This window comes from Amblyomma mixtum, chromosome 3 (assembly GCF_055824585.1).
Source record: "Amblyomma mixtum isolate Tamu chromosome 3, ASM5582458v1, whole genome shotgun sequence".
Taxonomy (NCBI): domain Eukaryota; kingdom Metazoa; phylum Arthropoda; class Arachnida; order Ixodida; family Ixodidae; genus Amblyomma; species Amblyomma mixtum.
Window position 1 is genome coordinate 29,207,152 of NC_143014.1, and position 16,622 is coordinate 29,223,773.

The 16,622-nt window shown below is 42.9% G+C and overlaps 1 protein-coding gene across 1 annotated transcript in view; it reads right to left on the reverse strand.

Annotated features, from left to right (window-relative positions):
* Positions 1–7,482: 7,482 nt before the first annotated feature.
* Positions 7,483–16,622, reverse strand: part of dsd (attractin-like protein dsd) — a 73,960-nt gene continuing 64,820 nt past the window's right edge. The window contains exons 21-22 of the mRNA XM_089578491.1: positions 15,569–15,682; positions 7,483–13,126 (exon numbers count right to left, since the gene is read on the reverse strand). Coding sequence (XP_089434617.1) covers positions 12,887–13,126; positions 15,569–15,682 — 354 coding nt within the window. The 3' untranslated portion in view covers positions 7,483–12,886. The remainder of the gene's footprint in view (positions 13,127–15,568; positions 15,683–16,622) is intronic.

A 16,622-nucleotide genomic window follows, 5' to 3' on the forward strand; every position in this document is an offset into this window, starting at 1 on the left:
ACCAATGAGAAAGGCAGCGCCCTATCTGGATGCCACCTCATTTCCGCTGCCGCAAATGGCCGCTGCGTTGCGACACCATCGGCTCGAAACAAGCATTTCTAGCGAAGATTAAAATATCAATTATTATGATTTCGGTGATCTCATTGCGCGTTCAGGACTCACAATGTCCCTTACTCTGCATACAAAGAATAAAGACCCCATGCTTTATCTACATCGCAGGGCACCTTTAACAGCAAGTGTCCATGAATATATTCAACTCATGGTTAAACTCTGTAATACATATGTGCTTTACAATCTAAAGTTTGATATTTATGCAACCATAAACATTACACACTTTTGGAAGATTTTGTACGCATAAAAGTGCTGCACCTTGATGTTTAATTATATACCCAATTCACTTCCAATTAAGGTTGCTTCAGCAAACTGATTCGTGGTGTGTTGTCAGCCATTCTCATGTGTGAAAATATACCATTGCCAAGGAAACCCACCATTTACCCACAAGTATAGAATAGATAGAACACATTCACTATCGATAAGGCCTTTAACTTAAACTTTTCTGGCAGCGGTGGCAGCGATAGAGGGACGTGGCCTGATTCTTCGTCTGTTTCTACCTTTTTACAGTTTACACCAGCTGCTGATTTTCTTTGGCGTAGCCTCCAGCCTGGATTTCTGCCGCTTTTTCTGTCTTCAGCCTGACGCACCGATAGGCGTATCAAGTATATCCGTACAACTGCACCGCAATCCACCACCCCTCGGTGTTATCAACAGAATCTCCAGAAAGCGAACTTTTCGACTGGTGTCGTGCCGTGGAACATTTAATTTCTGGCAGCGGTGGCAGCGACAGAGGGATGTGGCCTGATTCTTCATCTGTTTCTACCTTTTTACAGTCTCCAGCCTGGATTTCTGCCGCCTTTTGCTGTCTTCAGCCTGACGCACCGATAGGTGTATCAAGTATATCCATACAACTGCACCGCAATCCACCACCCCTCGGTGTTATCAACGGAATCTCCAGAAAGCGAACTTTTCGACTGGTGTCGTGCCGTGGAACATTTAATTTCTGGCAGCGGTGGCAGTAACGGAGGGACGTGGCCTGATTCTTCATCTGTTTCTACCTTTTTACAGGTTGGTGATATTGTTTTTGGCACTTTGCGAGCAGTTCTCGCTTGTCTTTTTCTCCCCTCTGCTGCAAATTTGCTGCCAGTGTATTTTTACTTTTTGCTGTTGACTTGTCGAACTGCATTTTGAAAGTGATCACTTCATTACGCCAACTGACAATGATGAAGTATGCCTGGCCTGCAATGTACTGCTCCCAGAGACTGGGTTCCTAAAATGCACGGAGTGTAATCATGGGTATCACAGAGGAAAATGTTCTGGCATGACCGAGGCGATGTTAAAATCGAAGAAAGTTTCCCTTAATGATCCGTAGAAGTGCCCTGCTTGTAGTACTGCAAGACTGCGTGGTGGCAGCACTAAGAAATTATGCCAGGAGCTAGGTGTACAAACTGCACTTGCCAACATTGAATCTTCTATTGCCCTGATGTCTTCGAAATACGATGAAATTCTCGCAACCATGGCGAGGCAGTACCAGGACATTAAGCAACTTGATAAACGAGTTGAACAAATTGAGAGGAAGAGCAGTGCTGCAGATATTGCTGACCTTCGTGCATGTTGATGAGCTGGAAAGGCAAGGACGGTGCATGAACCTAGAGATTCATGGGATCCCTAAAACTGATGGTGAGATTGAGGACTTAATAAGTAAGGTAAATGAAGTTGCAAAGGAGATGAATGTGCCTGACCTGACTGCTACTCGTATAGGGGCACTGCACAGGTTTCCTACGAAGGAAGGCAAGGAGGCGGGTGTTATCATTCGTTTTTTGAATCAGTCACGAGCGTGATAACTGGCTTTCCAAAAGAAAGATTCTCACGGAAAAGGAGCCTTCCGTGTTCATGGCCGAGAACTTAATGAATGCAGCCAAGAAGCTACTCTTTGCAACCTAACAGTGGGCAGAACAAAATGGCTATAGGTATGCCTGGTGTAAAAATGGCAAGGTTTTCCTTCGTGCAACGGATGGGTGCTCTGTTCATGTGGTCAAACACCTGGACGACCTTGCTAGTCTGGTATAATATTTTTTCCTAGCAAGTGTTTATTTTTTTCCATCATGGACAATTTTTCTGTTTCCCGATCTGGATATAATCTACTAGTTAATGAACTGCCTGTGTCGCCTCTTACATTTTTGCATTTGAACATACAGTCAGCACAGAGAAAATACGATGAATTTAGTGTTTTTCTACAAAACGTGACTAGTGCATTCACAGCTAACATGTTGGCAGAGACATGGTTTGCAAATGACGAGGATGTGTTTCATCTTGAAGGATACAGCAATATTTTTTAAAATAGGAAAACAAAAAGAGGTGGTGGTGTTTGCTTATATTTGAAACAAGAGATGTTACGAATACATTGAAGAATTTTCTCATTCCGAGCCTGATTCGAAAATGGTTTGTGTGAAATCAGGGAGGTTTATTCTTGTTGTCCTTTGCAGACCCCCTGATGGTTGTGTTGAAAGGTTTTTACTGCTGTTAGATGAACTTTTTTCATTTGTCTTAACCCATACCTATACATTAGTGCTTAGCGGTGACATCAATATTGATATACTGCAGAGGAACGTCCAGTCAAATGGAACTGTCCTCGCTTCTTGATTCATATTTCATAACAAATGTGCTCACTATTCCTATGCGCGAACTTCGAACACTGCTACACTTATTCATGTTTTTCTAACAAATATGCCACAAGAAAGTGTGCGTGCAGGTACAGCTGAAGTATATATCAGTGACCATTTGCCAATTTATCTAATTGCAGAGAAGCAAAAAGGACTTGGTTATACCGTCAGCTTTTGTTCAAGACATAAATACAGTCACTTTGGGTCGGTTTAGGCACGAAGTTAGCCAAACGAATTGGGACAACATATTCTCATCTTCTTCTGCGGAAACAGCATATAATACCTTTATAGGTGTATTTAGCTCCCTGTACAAAAAGAATTTTCCATATAAGAAGGTTGTGAAACCGAGACGAGCATGTAAACCGTGGATGACACTGCACTTGTTGAAAATTATAAGTAAAAAGAATAAACTGTACAAAGCATTTCTGAAAAACCGCGATGTGGATGCATTACAGGCATTTAAAAAATACAGAAATCATCTAAACAAAATACTTCGGAATGCAAAAAGCAACTACTTGTCTAACATGTTTGATGGTATCAAAGATACTAAACATCTATGGCAGCAGCTTTCTTCGGTTATCTTTTCTCGTAACCAGACTTCTGATTTGAAAGAGTTAACAATAAATAACACAAAACTAAAGGGAGAAAAGTTAGCAAATGTTTTCAACGAATATTTCACATCTCTTTCTCAGAGTTTCCACAATCCTGTTATACATAATTATTTGAGACTTCCTTTTCAATTATCATTATTTTTAACTCCGACAGACACCAGCGAGGTCTTTAATGCATTTATTGCACTTAAGAAAACCAAATGTGAAGATACTGATGGTATTAAAATGCAACCAGTCATTTTCGTGCTAGACATTATAGCTCCATGCGTAACGCATATTTACAATCTAGTTTTAAGTACCGGAATATTTCCACAGAAAATGAAGATAGCAAAAGTAATAGTCTTGTTCAAAAGCGGTGACAAAAATAATTTAGGTAACTATAGGCCTATATCTATTTTGCTGTTGTTTTCAAAGCAGTTGGAAAAAACCATTCACTCTAGGCTCTTCACTTTCCCCGATAGGCATTCCCTTATTACTTCGGCTGAGTATGGCTTCAGACTTGGTTTATCAACGGAGGTAGCTTTGTTACACTAAAAGGAATTAATACTACGCAACATTGAGAATAAACTGCTAACACTAGGTTTTCTTTATCGATTTCTCAAAAGTCTTCGACCGAATAAATCATACTACTATGTTAGAAAAACTGTTCTGTTATGGAATTCGAGGTATAACAGTTGATTTGTTAAGGAGCTATTTATCAGGAAGGTATCAATCCGTTTGCATTGACCGAGAATTATCAACTGCCCGTGATATTAAATGTGGCGTTCCCAAGGCAGTATCCTGGGGACGCTCTTGTACATTATATATATAAACTATCTCGTAGACATTGAAAACTCTGCTAATTATATTATGCATGCAGATGACACAAGTATCTTTTTAACAGGAACAGATGCTAATGACCTAATAAAGCGTGGAAATCTTATTCTGAGTAAACTTAGTGCATGGTCTCTCGGTAATTCATTACTAATGAATTGTTCTAAAACAAAAGCTGTCTTATTCCATCCAAAATCTGTCCCACGTAACTTTGATGAGATGCTACACTTAAAAGAGTCTGTTATTGAAATCTCTCCTGATGCTAAATCCCTGGGAGTAATATTTAATGAATTTATGCTTTGGGACCATCACACTGACTACCTGCGCACTAAACTCTCGAAGGCTTTCGACATGCTAAGAAAGTGTATGTTTTTTCTCCTGGTCCACCAAAACCGTCTAATATAGTATGTAGCCCTGTTTGAATCACATTTGCCCTACTGCCATCTAGTCTGGGGAAATGGCACCATGAAGGCAATGTATAACCTAATAATAACTAAAAAAAAGTTATACGAGTGATTTCAAAGCAGCCTTATGATGCCCACACATCTCCATTATTCACTAAACTCAAAATCGTGAAACTACAAAACCTGTACGACTTTAAACTACTTTTAACACTTCAATCTGAAATACATAAAGGCACACATACTCTTAGAACACTGGCAAATTTGAAAAGTAACACATCTTTATGCCTAATGAGGCACACAGAACTGTGGCATGTTCCAAGATATCGCACAAATTATGGATTTCAGATGGTTCAGTCTAGCATTCCACAGATTTTAATAAATAAATACCACCTCACAATAGAGAAATTGTGTGCACTTTCTAAACTTGACTTGTATTCATTTTTTGTATAATGCTTGCTAAAACTTTGCTGTTTATTCCAATTCCTTATGTAATAGAGATGTTTACATTTGATGTCTATTGTTTGCTAACTAGCACTGCAGTGTGATATTTGTCGCATGAATTTGTGCTACTCAACTTTGTCAAAGCGTCCGCTGTCAGTTATTGTTAGGTGGGGCTAGTCAAGCTACTAATGCGTAGCTTTTTTCCCACCTTCCCTACCACATCTCATGTATCAATTTTGCTTTGTGGTAAAATAAACTTCAAACTTATTGCAATAGAAAATTCAAAATTCTCTGAATAAAGCATTTGCGAATTTCCCCAGATGCCAAATTAAGAATCCACAAAATCCTGCGAGAAGCATAAGACATACGAATGAAACACACAAGTTTAGTTTTTAAGTACATGCCTTGCACGCAGCGGGGACCCCTCTTGTAAAATTAAACACAGCTGTTGCAGCTCAGCAACAAGTAATGTTTTCCTGTTATCTTCACTGGAAGAATGAGACATGTTTGAAACTAGATCTCCATTATGATTGAATCACCCCTCTGCATTGACAGAGCTGATTGTAATAGACAAATATTTGTGAGCAATGGAAGAGAGTGTTGGATGGAGTCTTCACTTCCATTCCAGGCAACAAAAACAGGACGTCGAAATCTTCACCTTCTTGCTTAGAGACTGTGAGAGGTCTCTCACTGGATTGCAGTTCTTGAGAAATTTGCAGGTACATTTGCTACTCAGAAACTAGGACTGGCGATTCTTGACTATCTCTAGGCACACTTGAAAACTCCAAAAACTCCAACCTTTTTTTCTGATAGAAACCAGACCTGCAGCAAATCCTTCTTTGGCTATGGTTGGCCTGAATGGTTTGGGATTTTGTTAAAATTGTACTAACATCTCTTTTGTAATTTTCCTGAGGTCTCAAACTTCCCCTCATGTTATATTTGTGCAGGTAAGCTAAATTAGTCATTTTCCCATTGTTCTGTTGCTCCTATTGATGTTTGTAACAAAATTGTACACAAAAATGAGACTTTGGTCGCCAACACAGAATTCCGTAAAAATGACCAAATCCGCAATTTTTTGAGGAATCGAGGGAAACTAGGGGTTAACACGGAGGTGACGAAGCCACATGAGATAACAGAAATGCCAATCAAGACTGCCTCAAATGCTCAGATTTCCTGCCTTGCGACGAGTTATTTTCACTTCACCTCACAAGGCTCTTGGCAACTGTGCTTTTACAGTGGGCTAGCAGACACAGCAAATGTTAATATGAAAGAAACTGAAATTGGTTTTTTAGGAAAGGAAGTGGTGGTAATTGTCTCGCTTATCTCGGTGGACACCTGAACTGCGCCACTGTAAGGAAAAGGAGGAAGGTGGTGAGGAAGTTAGAGCGCAAAAAAACACAAAGACAAAGTGGAGACGTGGACGGGACAAGCGCTAACTTTCAACAACTGCTTTATATTGAAGTGCGGGAAGGGAACCTAGCGGGGCAGCCGCGCGGGGCCGCCGCGCGGCTAAATTCCAGGTTAATGTTATCTTCAAGGCGCCATGCAAGCTATCCAAGTTATGTCCCATGGTGACTGGTGAGCGTCAAAAGAAACCTGGGTGCAATAAGAAGCACGAAGAAAAATTTGTTCCCTGTAAAGAAGGCGTTATTTATCATATCCCTCTGAGCTGTGGTCAAGTCTATATCGGTCAGACAGGTCGCTGTTTAAACGATAGATTGAGGGAGCACGCCAATTCACTAGATAAAGGCTATGGCTCGAACCTCCCACCCCATTGTAAGGACTGCAAATGTCTACCGCTGCTGAAAAGCACCTCGGTAATCGGGAGGCATCAAGGTAGGCTCGAACGTGAGCTGTTTGAAGCCGCTAAGATCGCTCAGAACGATCTATGCATCAGCACGCCCTCAGTGCACATGACTCCAAAAGAACATCGATTTTTGTTATCATAATGTGTATAATCTTAACTATTTTGAACCATGTATGCCTTCACCACCTTCTGTACATGCGCCTCAGGGTTTAACAACAGCAAGTTTGGGAGACAAGAGGTTTAGCGCATGCGCGGTGGCCCCGCTAGGTTCCCTTCCCGCACTTCAATAAAGCAGTTGTTGAAAGTTAGCGCTTGTCCCGTCCACGTCTCCACTTTGTCTTTGTGTTTTTTTGCACTCTAACTTCCTCATCATGAACTACCAACAGGCCCAAATTACTACTCTGCGGAGGAAGGTGGGAGTGAAATAAGAGAGAAAGAGGTGGCACAGTGGAGTGCTCTGAAATAATTTCGGACATTGCACAGCACAGGGGCACCGTTGTTTTCAGCCTCCATCCAAACGCGGTTGCTGCAGCCGGGTTCAAACCTGAGAATATATGGAAGCTGCAGCATTATAGATAAATTTGAACAAACGTAAAGGTGTGCACTTGGTGCATTCACAGAACACTGTCTGCAAGCCATTGCACATGTGCCAAAGTTGACGTAATGAGCTAAGAGAACACAGGTACACATGGAAATAAAAGTGCTATTTTTAATATTACCATGCTCCTTTGAACATAAGTACAGTAACGCCTGCATACATAGTACAAGAGTCTAGTTGATGAGGAAGACGACATTATGATGGTGTCAGTGCAGGAAATGAAAGATTTTCAAGCATGCACCTGAAATAAGAGCACTGCAAAGTGATCATTTTGCATATATGAGATCCCAAATTCTATTTCCAAGACACTGCTTGTCAAGTAATGATTTCTTTAGCCTGTTCTCGGCCGTTACAGAGGCTCTTGTGGCCAACTACAGCAACAATTCAACCACCAAATAGCTCACATGGCTTGTCTAATGAATGCTGACATCCCCATCTCCAAGCTAAACGCAGATGTAGCGGAAGAGGCGCAAGAAGCACACCATCAGGCAACAACATCACGCAGAAGCACTGTGCAAGATATAGAAATAAATAAGGCCCTATGGAGAGGGCAGTTTGTTCAGAAAATATGAAATAAAAGTGGGGAGGTGTAAAGAGAGGGCAGAGGAGTGCAACACATTAGGGGACACTGCCAAAAAAGGGGCTCCCTTTTGCACGCGAATTCCATTAAAAACAACACGAAGTAAGAAAGTGATACAAAAATAGCTAATAAAGACAAACTGTAAGGGTAGAAAATATAAACAGCAAGCTCTTAGCACATCACAAAGTAAACTCTAAAATAAATACATAGCTCCTTTAAAATGACATCTGCAAAACGAAAGCTACAGCATCAAAACATTGTGGCACACCACCGTGTGTTGCTAAAAACCCTTAGCCTGACAACACAGTTGCACTGATATGTCCCCTGAAATGAGAAACTGTGCAGAGAGGGCCAACTAATGAGTCTGAGAGGCAAGAACAAAACCGAAACGGAACCGGCTAGCAAGCAAGTAGCACCCAGAGATCCGTTCTTTGACAGTCCCATCTCCCAGCAAGAACCAATGCTCAGACACATTTCCAACACACCGGGAAAGGGATAAAGAAGCGCAGGTTTTACCTTCCCTCCAGCACTGCTCTGGCCAACAAAGGCATACCACACACAATCTTGCAAAAGTAGGGCTATATGTTATTGCCACACAAACTGCACCATGTGAGGGCTCACCAGCTTGCAGTGTTAGAGAAGATTTAGGACTCCGCTTGCAAATTTTATAATGGGGCCAATGGCCTGAGACCCTGGTCCAAAGAAACAGAGTAAAGCCAAAATGTACCACACAACTTGAATACATGCATCAAGTGGCAATGCAGATCCATCCCATACCTCAGGTGCACAAAACTAGACAAGAAATATTTACCTTAAAAAGCACAACAGGCATTCATTACAGTGCTACTATTCCTCTAAACTGTCCTTTGAAAGTCTGACTCGCGCATTTTAAGAACTCCATCTACTTTTACTCCCATGAAAAGTTATAAGGCACCATCTACAGAAGTTGTCCACAAAAGAATGTTTAAAAGGGAAACTATAGTGCATTTAAAAAACACCAATGCTTGCTTCTATTAACTGCCATCCTCCTCCCTTTGACAATTAATACTGAGGATGCTAAGGGGCAATGCACTATCACCCCATGCATCTTACAAATGGCCACAGTTTGAGGGAAGCAAAGCTGCCTGGAAAAAAAAACATCGCCATTGTTGAAAGCGAAGATGTGCTATAGCGAGACAAACAGATGATACTCCATGCTGATTAATTCCTTTTAATGCGCAGCACAGTTATGTGTATTTGAATGAGACAAGCACAGCCACATAGCTAACACACTGCATGTGTTACAAGCGTGAAAATGCCTTGCAGCAATTTGGTTTATTGGTTTATTGGGGTTTAACGTCCCAAAGCGACTCAGGCTATGAGGGACGCCGTAGTGAAGGGCTCCGGAAATTTCGACCACCTGGGGTTCTTTAACGCGCATTGACATCGCACAGTACACGGGACTCTAGAATTTTGCCTCCATCGAAATACGACCGCTGCGGCCGGGATCGAACCCACGTCTTTCGGGCTAGCAGCCGAGCGCCGTAACCACTAAGCCACTGCGGCGGGGCTTTCAGCAATTTTTCTCTACCAATTCCAAATAAATTCGCTGAAAAAATGCAGTGCCTGAAGGAAATAATTACTGATCAGCAAAGCCCCATATATCCCCCCCCCCTCCCCCCCAAAAAAATCAATTGTCTGCATTAGTTCACTGACGCAATTGATCGACTTTAAGACCAGTTTTGCTGAAAATTTAAGTCAGCTTCAAGTATCTGAATGTACTCATGCATGCCTTTTATTTACAGTAAAACCTCGGTGATACGTTTCTGGTTCATACACTTTAAATCGTGGGCATTAAAAATATCCCCCAGAGTACCGTATTTTCTGGTGCATAAGTTGCGGTTCTTTTCTGAAATTTTTGTCGGTGCGTCTTATACACCGGTGCGACTTATATACAGAATAAATGCGGGCTGCTGCGGCCGAAAGGTGCTTGCTTGCTGTTAAGGATGTGCTGCGTGATGTCGGCGCACCCAGGCAGTCTAATCCGTAGCCTACCACTACAACGTCCCTTATAGTCTATATGTCACTTTGGAATGTTAAATCCAACAACTTGCAAATATTAAATTGCAAGATATCAGTGGGCGCAGGGCACCTCCCACCTGAGGTCGCTGAGTTATTTGTTAGCGACTCGGAGGAAGAAGGCTTCGATGATTTTTTCTAAGCGCAGTTAAAAGTAAGTGTGTTGCTCAAGCGAGTGGATAACTGCATCCAGCATACCCTTATCTTGTGCATCCGGCACTTGTCGTCGGCGGTTCAAATGAGCACACGCTAGCAGTAGCAGGATTTTTTCCGGCGCTAGCTACGGTGCGTATAAAGAGCAGTTCGTGCAGTTAGATAGGAGTCAGCAACTACCGCGCGGCCTCAGGTGTGCCCAGCAGCGAGCGCATGCATGGTGACACCAGACCAAGACTTCAGTGTTTGACCGTACAGTGCTGTTGTTACGTCGTGTCGCGGGGCACACCAGAGTTAATTGCCCGAACCGCTCTTTATACGCATCGTAGCTAGCGCAGGACAAAATCCTCGTACAGTATTTTGAAAATAGCGTGCACCCATTTGAGCCGACGGCAACGAGCACCGGACGCACAAGATAAGGGTATGATGGATGCGGTTTTCCACTCACGCATTTTATTTAATTTTTGACTGTGCCTTTACATACCATCCATATGTATCTAAATAAACATTTTTGAAAGGTACTGTCTAGTTTTTAGATCGCTTATCAGCTGCCACAATTTTGGCCGCGATATGCGTGATCCGGAACAAAATTTTCTACCAAGTGAACAGGTGCGTCTTACACACCGGTGTGACTTATGTACGTTTTTTTTCGGATAAACAGCTGTTTGGAGGGGGGCGCGACTTATACACCGGAAAATACGGTAACTGTTTTTCTCCTGGTTGAACATTCCTCGATAACACAATTTTCAGGCTACTACATCTCGAATTTCAAAAAATTCTGGTCATATAATATGTTTAACGACCAACTGCACGTGTGCTAACATACCAGTGGTCTGAACGTAGGGGCATGCAACACGATAGCTGGAATGCAACCTACAGTGCCAAAGCGCACACGCACGCGCACGCACACACACACGCACGCACACACGCACGCACACACGCACACTTTAACATACGAGTGGGCCGTTCCTGTCATGACGCAACATGAAGAGGAGAAACGTAGCGGCTTCTTTGCAGTACGACACAAGCGGGCAAATACATAGGTGCAAGGGGCCTAAACACCTGAAAAGGATGAGGAAGAGATTTCGGCTGCTTTTACTAAGTGTCGAAAGACCGAACGTGTTGTGAAGGACACTCTGCACTCAAGGCAACGCAAATCTAAACTGAATTCTGTGAGTGGTAGAAAAGAAGCTGTTCAGACCTTGTGCCAAGAAATCCTAACTAACCTGTTCACAAAGTGAAACTGTGAATAAATGCTACTGTACATCATTCAACAGTTCAAGCTTTCAAATTAGGCGGTTTGGATCACACATTTCCCCAAATAATAGTACGTTCTTTTTCCGCATTTTTTAAAAACGGATCACCGAAGTTTTAACAGTATTCACGTACAGTAGAATGTTGGTGATACAAACATGGCTGATGCCAATTTCTGCATAATACGAAATCGTAAACTTCTGCATTCAGAGTGCATTGTGTACAATGTGCACAATTTTGGATGTTCCAAATACTCTCCAACGCCACTGCAGATTATACGAACTCTCCAGCCGTGACCACATCCCCCGAGCACTAAGTGCCACGCTTGCACATCACTGACGTTGGGATTGCCACTTGCGCTGTGCGCATCGTGACCAATGAGTGGCAATGCATGGCCAGCACATTGATGATGTGGTGACTGAGCGTGGGAGCGTAGCACATACATCACCAATGTTGTAGTCGCCAGTCGCACTGTATGCACCGCGAGTAGTGAGCTGTGGCCGCGCGGTCATAAATAAATCCAGTCAGCCATAAACAGATCTGCATGACTCCATTTCCCATGATTCTGTAGAGCGATTTTGTTTGTTTTGGATAATAATGAAATTTCAGATGATACAAATATTTTTTGTGAACTGTGAGATTTGTATCACTGAAATTATACTAGGAAATGTTGCCCAATTCAACAGGAGTCGTTGCAGGAACTATCAAGAGTGCACAGAGAAAGCAAGCAACAGACATCGTCCTCAGTGCTACAGACATAGCTGCTTGTGCTGTTGTGACCAAGTGTCCCGTGCCAGCAAAGTTGACCAAGCATGGCCATCATCATTATCTCGCAATGCATGATGCTAGGTCCTGGACCTCACACTTGGTCTCGGTCGTATGTTGGTTATAGCCATTTTGAGCGATGCTTCAGAACTACTCTCAATGATGAAACATGTACACATACATTAAAAAAAAAAAAAATGCACTGCACCGGGGCCAGAACTGAAAAATTACTCAATGCTGTGCATGTTCCTTGGACATGACTGCTACACTGCCAGTGCACACAACATAGAGTAAGGAATGACTTCCTTAGATATTTTTTAAAATAATAATCTTCAGCTACACTCTGTACTATACAACTATTAACCTTTGCATATCAAATCTTGAAAATATAACTGTAGTATTCACACTGCGAGCAGGTGTACCCACAAATGGTACACAGTTGGTGCAGTCAAAACAAACATTCTCAAATGTGTGCATGCTGGCCAGACAAGCCACTCGGGGAGAAGAGCGCAGAGGCTGATTCAGTAAAGCTCCATAGCAATAGCCACTCCCTTCCCCCCCCAATTCACAACTGTGTGTGTGTGTCTTGCAGCCAATGGGAGCTTGGCTGGTACGCACAGTGCCCCATACAAAGGTGATGCCACCACCAAAGGTGGCACGCTGAGCAAATATCACAGTGGCCGACTCAGATGCAGGTCCCTGGGTGAGATGAGGGCTTCCAGCAGTCCGACTTGCCATCCTCCTTGATGGTGTCGCTCTTGCAGAGAGTTCCCAAAGAGACCAAGGCACTGGCAATGGCCAGGCCCGACTGGCCTGTGGCCGTGTGCTCCTGGCCTCCCGTCGGCATGCGCACGATGAGTGTAAGCACAGCTGCTTTGCCACTGGCGCATGGCTCCAGTGCCACGGGCGTTGGGTGTCCCTGCGTCTGCACACAGTGGCATTGCACTTGCTATTCACCCAGTACGCAAATGAAAGCTCAAATATGCATCTGTCCAGGCTGTGCATCTGAGTTGCAGAGCCCTGTCAACATGCTATTTTATGCTCACAACTGCACGCCGAGCTACAAGAAACAGCAGTACGAAAGTGAAAGTGAATTTTGTATTTCCATGCAAACTTGTGGAGCCTTGGAGTAAACAGCAAAATATCAAGACATGGCACCATTAGCAGCATGGTAGGTTAAGTGCAGCCATCATAACCATAAATCAAATCTGTCGACAAAAAGACACGACCAAAACGGCCCTTTCAGGCGCCACTTCTTCTTTCCATCGAAAGCAAGTACTTTTCCGCTTAAATATCAAATTTAGGCCTCAAGAAAGATAATTTATCGTTTTCCTGCACAGAATTCATGGGGTTGATATTCTACAGAGATGTGCAAAATTTCACACAAAGCAAAAATAGCAAAATTTAAATGCCAAAAATTGTCACGTAAACACCTGAAGGAACTAGCCTAGCTGCGGTTTTCACCTGCATGCTTCAATGCCGAGAGTGCTGCAGAAACAAACTGCACCTTAACTTTAATCAGCAATGAGTCTGTTAGTAGTGTACGTGTACTGCTAAAAGGTTTAGACATCTTATGATAAGCAGTGGCCACAGTTTCGAAGAATCGTCCACTGTGGCTTCGATGCGGAGCAGGTTAGGCCTAGCGAACAGTATGCTGCCAGCACGCCGGTGTGTGGCATGCAGCTGCAAGCAGTGCATCCCTAGGGTGGATACAATGAATTCTTGCTTCTAGCTTACAGATAAGCTTATTTACTACCGCTTTTATATCGAATTATCCATATTTCAAACCATTTCGTGATCTCCTTCGAGTTCAATATGTCTGGGTTCAAGTGTATCAAATTTTAGGCAGCAATGTGAATACTGATAAGAAAAATTGGTTGCGAACCGAATATTCTCGAATAACTGCAAATATCAGCACAGGCAGTTCAAACTAAAGACAACTGCTTTTCCGCAAAACACAGCAATAAAAAGAAACAGACATGCTGCAAACAAATTTTTGGGTACTCGCAGACGTCCGGCCGAATCTGATCATCCGGTCAACACTGCCAACAGTGAGAGGGATTCAGCAATCGACAAGCAGCGTAGACGCACTAAACGGGCAGCCGAAACCAATGAAGAGCGGGAGCTTCAAAAGCAAAAGAAAGGCACATAACTGGCCCCTGGGACAGAGGACACCTCAGACGCGCTTTAAGCTACGTGGCCGTAGTGGCAGATGTGCGCTGCATGCGTTGGCATTGACAATGTTGTGGCAGAAATGTGGCACTGCAGCTATAGGCCATCGGCGGCTATTGTGTTCGTTGGCGTTGACAGCGTTCTAGGCTCTGATAATTTTGAGGAAAGGAAGGGTGCAAAACTGGCTCCTTGGGTCAGTGGACGCCTCAATCGCGCTTTGAGGCACGTGGCGGCAGTGAGAGAGATGTGGGCTGCACGCATTAGTGCTGACAACGCTGTGGCAGACGTGCGGCACTGCAGCAATAGGCACAGCGTGATTTCACGCTGGTTATGCAAGCTGACTCTCGCTTGCATAACCAGGGTTAGCTGAGCTAAGCCACAGCCATTTTATCATAGGATCGCTGGCAGTCAGATTTTAGCCAGTTGTTGACAGGACCGTGGCACAACGCATTGATGTGCCACGTGATGCTGCACTTCATTTTCCACCCCATCAGTGCGCAGCGGCGGCTAACACATTGCTAATAGATACTTCTAGCATAGCACATACTACAACTCCTTACCACGTCCCACCACTGCGCACGCGTGCTGATTGATCCTGATGTGGCAGGTGTGCACGCTGTTGGCAGGTATGTGGCGCCATCTGGCAATCTGTGCATGCACAGTGGTGGCCCACAGCACGTGCTATGCAAAGGGTATCTATTATGCAAGGCCTAGGATTACCACACGTGGATTTCTGCTGCGTCCAGACAGTCAATTTCATGAGGAAAGAGCAAGCTAACTCGTGAGACAAGCGCAAAATGCTGCCATTAAAACTGTGGCGATATTTTGCCTTGTGTTAAGATGCCCAAAAATTTGTAACTTCTGAATTTTTTAGAAGGTTCGATTAGGAAAAACATGGCGCGAATGAAACAGTAAATACTATTTGCAAACTATTCAAAATTTAGAATATCTGCGCACTTCTCCTAGTTGACGCTGCACATTTAGAAAAGACAAAAAAAAGAAAAGATGCAAACAGACGGTGTAAAAAGTAACAAATTGACACCACAAGTATTGGGTGTCCGTTTTCTCCATTGTCCGCCATCTGTTTGCACTGTATATTTTTTTAAACATGCATCAAAACACAGTTTTTTTTTTTTTTTTCATAGTAATAGAGGCAATAGCTGCAATGATTAATTTTTGCTTCTCAAAAACTCACCTGCTTCATACCGTCCTGAAACTGCTTGCTCGACCCATCTGGCTCACTGTCCAACTCAAGCGTGACCCCAGCAAAAGGACGACTCGCCATTTGTTCCATCTCCACAAACAGTTGCTGCAAGCAATAAAGCACAGACACATCACATATCCAAAATAAAATTGTAGAAATATGCTACCTATAAGGCATGCACTTTGTTCGCTTCATGCTTGATCTGCAGTTGAAAAGTCATCCACTTTACCATGTGTATGTGTGTGAGCATGTGAGAGTAATAGCTCACTTAATTAAGTCAAACTCCTTAATATGCATACCTATATGAAATGTGCAACTAAACTGCACCAATATTAGAAAAAAGTTAGTGTTCCAAAGAAACACACAAAGTTAATGCCGTCAAATGTCACAGGCAATAGTGATTGGTAGATATTTTTTCATTGTGCCTACTTAACTGAACTGGCAATAACAGTGCTGGGAACGGCAAAGAGCATTATTTTGGAGCAGGCTTTGTAGCAGGCGAAAATTCATTTTGCAGCAGGTTCCTTGTGTTTTGTAGCAGGAGACCAATAGTGAGAAAGGCAAAAATGTGAATACAGATAGTTTTCAAACTACCTAACTTGCGCCACAGTTTAAAATGACAACGTGCTGCAAGATTTGAAAGACGCAGGTTTACATAGTCGTTTTGGTCGTGTTTGCCCGTTTTATTAAATGTGCGCAAACTGACTTTTTGTTTCACAACCAATGTGTGAAATTTCGTACAGATAACATTTGCGAAAATTTTTCTGCGCCAAAGTCGCAGAGAATGTTAAGAAACATCTATCCTAATTGTGTTCGTCAATATAACTTTAACCTTGTTTCTATTTTAAAACTTCAAGCCGTGAGATATAAAATTGGCACGCAACTGCGCTCCGGCGTCGTGATGTTAGCACTCTCTAATATTCTCCGAATGAATGAACTCTGTTAGGGAAAGCCAGGATGCATAAACTAGCCACTGGTCACAGCAATCATTTCGAAATGAGTGCAGCCACTTTGCTTCGTTACAGTTATGACAATGCCACACGAG